This window comes from Apodemus sylvaticus, chromosome 4 (genome assembly GCF_947179515.1).
Source record: "Apodemus sylvaticus chromosome 4, mApoSyl1.1, whole genome shotgun sequence".
In the NCBI taxonomy this organism is placed as follows: Eukaryota; Metazoa; Chordata; class Mammalia; order Rodentia; family Muridae; genus Apodemus; species Apodemus sylvaticus.
In genome coordinates this window covers 78,796,942-78,802,334 of record NC_067475.1, presented here as the reverse complement: position 1 = coordinate 78,802,334, position 5,393 = coordinate 78,796,942, and the positions used below count along the sequence as shown (strand labels likewise).

Sequence of the window (5,393 nt, the reverse complement as noted above, 5' to 3'; positions counted from 1 at the left end):
TTGCCTGGATTTTTACAGATAGAAATTGAACCTTCTGGGTCCGAGGTGTTGAGAAAAGCAAAATTCTATACTGTTTCAGTATTGATGGCCATTATTTTAGTGTACTCCTGAAACAGTGAAGGCGTTTATGGAAACTTAAACTTGAGAAACGGATTAAAGATCAAACCTGGGAGGAAGCAGGACGATCAAGAGTTTCAGGCGAGTCTGAGGTGTATGAGAACCTATCTCAAAAAAAGCAAAAACAATAATAAAGACCTAAGATCTGCTGGGCATCGGTGGTGCATGCTTTTAAACCCAGTACTCTGGAGTATAAAACACCAGAAAATATATATTAAAAAAATGAATGAATTTCGAGCATTATGGCCCAGGCTCTTTACTGGTCACTGGGTCCATACATTAGCAGTTAGAATTGGAATAACAGATAACTGACTCCTTTTGATATTTGGGTATTTTTGTGAGCTCATCTGTCCTGCAGGGTCAGAATCTGCAAAATGGAAAAAGTGATAAAAAAATTAATTGGTTCACAGGATTTATTGTGGTGACCAAATCGCCTAGTATAATAACATTTTGCTGGTTGGAGAGATAGCTTAGAGGTTAGGAGCACTACTGACTGTTCCTGACTTCAACTCCCAGCAACCACGTGGTGGCTCATGACCATCTGTGACGGAATCTGATGCCCTCTTCTGGTGTGTCTGAAGACAGTGACAGTGTGCTGATATACATAAAATAAATATTTCTTTTTAAAGAGAACATTTTGCAAAATAAAGACTGTTATGAATTTTAGGAATTTTCTCCTTTTCTTTTTATATTCCAAGTATTTTGTGGGGAGGGTGATTAGTTACCAACTTAAACTATGAATTCCCCACCCGCAGGTTTTGAGTTGGGTTGATAACTAGAGAAGAGCAGAAAGTCTCCCCCCCACCCCCGCGTTCCTCCCTCCTTCCCTTTCTCTCATTGTTTTTCGAGATAGGGTTTCTGTGTGTGGCCCAGGCCGTCCTATAGCTCGTCCTATAGACCAGCCTGGCCTCGAAATCAGAGATCCGTCTGCCTCTTCCTTACCCATCTATTTGTCATGTGTTGTGTTACTTTTTCCATGAACTGACGTATCAGGGCTGTGGCTTCACCAGGCCCTAAAATAAGATGGCGCCTATGGTTTGGCGCATGCTCTTTGACGTGCAGCTCTTGCGCCTCGGGGGCGCGCACGTCAGCCGGTGCCGTTGCGTTACTTCCGCTGGTGCAGAAGCTGTGTTTCCGCGGGATCGAGCCGGCCTCTGAGGGTATTTGATAGTGTGTGGTGGGGCGGGGAGACGCACCTTAGACGTGGGGCTCCCGGGCGGAAGCTGCCCGGGATGAGGGGCGTCTGCTCCGAGGCTGGGCGCCCGCTGCGGGAGGGAAATCGGGCAGGAGGGGTGTGCGTGGTGGTGCGGACCTGGGCTAGTGGTGAGCGCTGAGGTGGAGAGCGGAGCTAGGACCCCTGTGAAATGCGTCTTCAGGAGGGCTCTGGGGACTGCTCGCTCGCTGGCGTTCATTCTCTCCTGGTCAGCCTTTCCTGGCCTTCAAGGAGCAGACTCTTGGAGGTACAGTTGTTTGAAGCGCTTTGGAGCGATCCCCCCACACACAGTTCTGACCGACTGGCTCTTGTCTGCTTCCTTCTCCGGGAACCTTAGGAAGGCGTCTGTGTAATAAGGAGTCGCCTAGGTTATCTCCACTCCCCTCCCTACTCACGGACCATCCCCGACAGGATCACCGAATCTCCTCTTGGTGATTGAGCTTTAGCGAGACAAGAGCCTGGGCTCTTAGGGCGAGGGGCCTCCCTCAGTGCCCTCGAGAACGTGGCTTGCGGAGGCTTGCGGTTAGCTTTATAGATCAAGCTCTGAGTAAGTTTTCTCTGGTTCTGTTGAGTGAGTGGTCTTTCAGGCGTGAAGGTTACCAATGAGGCTTGTCCTGGGCTTGGAACTATTTTTGAAAGTAAGGGTTTCCAGCATAGAGGGATGTAACTAGGGGCTGGGGATGAAATCAGAGGTAGAATGCACGCCGTACATGCACATGCATAGAACTCTGGGTTCCTAACTCATTAAACGAGAAGTGCTGGGACACCTGTCAGTGGAAGCAGCAGGATCACAACTGCATGATCACCCTGAGATACACAGCAGGTTGGAGTTCACCCTCTGGTGCCTATGGCAATGCCGCCTGCTTGGTCCAAATGCAGCATAGCTTTGTTTAGGCCCACTTTCATTAATTAATTAATTCATTCATTCATTCATCTCTTCAGGGAAGAGTCACCGAGTGTCTGCAATACCCACATAATGCTGGATACTGGAGAAACCAGTTAAGGATTCCCTTGTCTCACTGACTTCAAAGCTCTGGAAGACAAAGATATAAGAAAAGTGATGTGCAGTGCTATTAAAATTTACTTTTTTGCTGGGCACTGGTGGCGCACGCCTTTAATCCCAGCACTTGGGAGGCAGAGGCAGGCGGATTTCTGAGTTCGAGGCCAGCCTGGTCTACAGAGTGAGTTCCAGGGCAGCCGGAGCTACACAGAGAAACCCTGTCTGGAAAAACCAAAATAAATAAATAAATAAATAAATAAATTACTTTTTTAAAGTTACTTTTTTAAAATTTTGTTTTTGATTATGTCTGTGTGTGGGTATGTGAATGTGAGTGCAGGTGTCGAGTTCCAGACCAGTCTGGCTTTGAACTCACAGAGATCCACCTGCCTTTTCCTAGGCTGGGAAGAGGCCTGCGCTGTCACAAGAAGTCTGAGGTAACAGGAGCTTAAGAGATTAAGGTATCACTTAGTCAAGGTAGCATACAGTTCCATGTGGAATTTGAGCTGAGCTACTGTAATGAATTTCCTATCTTCCACTAAAAGTCCTAGTCATTCATTGTGAAACACCATGCTCACAATTAAACTCGGTAGCATGAAATGTGATCGAGCAGATGTCATTACTGTTAACTACCACTCAAGTGATAAGGACTTGCTTTTTATGCTTTTAGGATGGAGCAGACTTGGGACTTGTAAAATGTTGCCCTCTAAGAAGAGAAGAACTTCAGTAACAGAGTCTGCGCAGCAGCAAGATGACCAGGAGGGTGATGACTTAGACCTAGAGGCAGCTGTGAAGCCAGACACGGACCAGCTCCCAGACTGTGGGTCAGAGTCACTGTCCTGGGGTCAGAGTCATGACAGTGCAGTGTGCCCTGAAGTGCACTCCATGCAGGATGTAGACAATCATCAGCTCAGCATGGAGGGCCCACCTTTCAGCTCGAAGATGCTCACCCAGCAAAACTTAGCAGTTTTGGAAGCTGTTGATGTAGCCGTGTCTCAGGATATCCCCCTTCCTTCCTTGGAATCTTCTCATTCCCTTCCTGTACACACGGATAAAGGGAGACTCCAGGCCTCTGCCTCAAGGAAAGGGAAGAAAATTGTCTTCACGCCTGGGCAGGTTACCCGAGAAGACCAAGGGGATCACCCCGCCCCAGAGGAGCCTCCTTCAGGAGAGCCTGCCGGAGAGGCCAAGGCGGGAGGAGGTAAGGGCGAAAGGCCTGACTTGCCTTTTCTTTTCCTGTTTATGTTGACCATCTGTTGACCATCTCTGATCTGTGCATCTAAATTCCAAAACGCTGTCTACTTTCCTTTTGGGGTACCAACAGGATGCTATACGTTTAAAATCCCACACCTGGCCTCTTATGGGGAGCTATGTCCAAACTGCAAGGTATCAGAAAAATATTGTATAGGAATCTTGACAGACTGCACAAGCACCGTGTACAAGAAGTAAATAAATTGCAAGTTTAAGCTTAGACCGCATCTCTCATAAGTCTCATGAATACATATGTTCTTATTGGACCCAAGCCTTTCAGATGAGGCACAGACAGGCAGCCTGTGTGCCACTTAGGTTGTTTTGATATTTTTTGAGACAGGAGTTCTCTGTGTAACCCTGGCTGCGCTGAAACTCTCTATGGAGACTAGCCTGGCCCTGAACTCATAGAGTTCTGCCTGCCTGTGCCTCCTGAGTCCTGGGACTAAAGGCGTGCGTCACTACTACCGGCTCCTCTTCGCTTTCTGTGGTGCCTTTACAGAGAAGTGTTTCGGGGCTGGAGAGATGGCTTAGCGGTTAAGAGCACTGACTGCTCTTCCGAAGGTCCTAAGTTCAAATCCCAGCAACCACATGGTGGCTAACAACCATCTGTAATGAGATCAGATGCCCTCCTCTGGGGTGTCTGAAGACAGCTACAATGTACTTACATATAATAAATAAATAAATAAAAAAAAAAAAAAAAAACAAAAAAAACAGAGAAGTGTTTCTGTAAAGGGAAATCGCTGTGGTTTGGACTTGGAATTGTGAACCTGACAAGTGGGTTGAGAATTTCCTTTCCTCTGCAGTTCTCTGTATTCTCTTTGACCTACCCTCCTCCCCAAAATGTATTTATATGGGTATTTCACATGCATGTGTTTATGTGCACTCTATGTGTACCTGGTGACTGGAGCCAGAGTGTCAGAACCCCTGGCACTGACATTACAAATGGTTGTAAGCCACCATGTATGATGCTGGAAACCAAACCTGGGTTCTCTGCAAGAGCAGTGGTTGCTGTTAATTATTGTCTCTTTAGCCTTTTCTTCCCCTTTTACTTTTAGGCTTTATCCTGCATATCTGGAGAGGTGAACTGTGCACTTTGTTAGTTTTGTATTCATGAAGTGGGCCTCATGGGATGAGGGCGGTAATTTAGAGGAAGACTTTCAGACATTGAGAAAGGCTTTCCAGAGATGAAGAATACTAGGCATGGGCTCCGAGCTACGCCCTCAGCCTCCAGTTGTTCTTTTTTTTTTTTCTTTTAAATTTTTCTTTTGTTTCTTAGAGAGAAGGTCTTCCACTGTAGCTCAGGTTGGTCTGGAATTCACTTTGTAGCTCTGCCTGTCCCTCAGTAAATGGCTCTTACCTCTCTACCTTCTGACTGCTAAAATTACCATAATTACGTATCATGCTACCATGCCTGAAGGATGAACTTTAATTTTTTAATATTTTCCAAAGTGTTCATATTTAATTTTTTGTTTACTATATGTGAATTTGAAGCCGGATTTTGCACTATGTCAGAAGCCAAGGACTGGGCTGTGCGAGTCGCTGCTCAACTGTAGGGGACTCATGCTTCACGTTTTCATGGCCCTGGATTTGACCTTTAGTGGTGTGTGTGTTCACTCATAATCCTAACTATTCAAAATACTTAATTAAAATTTAGGGTATATTATCTTTATTTTTCTCTGTTCTTAAATTATATTTTAATTTATTCTGTTTGTGCATATGTTTGTAGTGGGTGGGTGTGGGTAAGTGTGTACTGTGGTTCTAATGTGGGGATCAGAGGACAACTTTGGGGGTCAGTCTCTTTTCTTCATTATGTGG

General features: G+C 45.9%; 1 protein-coding gene across 9 annotated transcripts in view; it reads left to right on the top strand.

Moving 5' to 3' along the window:
- Gon4l (gon-4 like) overlaps positions 1-5,393 on the top strand; it is an 83,117-nt gene that overhangs the window by 14,632 nt on the left and 63,092 nt on the right. For 6 of the 9 annotated variants that reach the window (XM_052180102.1, XM_052180101.1, XM_052180099.1 and 3 more), the window contains exons 1-2: positions 1,199-1,277; positions 2,998-3,528. In XM_052180102.1, coding sequence (XP_052036062.1) covers positions 3,024-3,528 — 505 coding nt within the window. In that variant the 5' untranslated portion in view covers positions 1,199-1,277; positions 2,998-3,023. Of the gene's footprint in view, positions 1-1,198; positions 1,278-1,315; positions 1,578-2,997; positions 3,529-5,393 lie in introns of those variants that run through there. The other 3 variants (XM_052180097.1, XM_052180098.1, XM_052180096.1) reach the window with 2 other exon arrangements.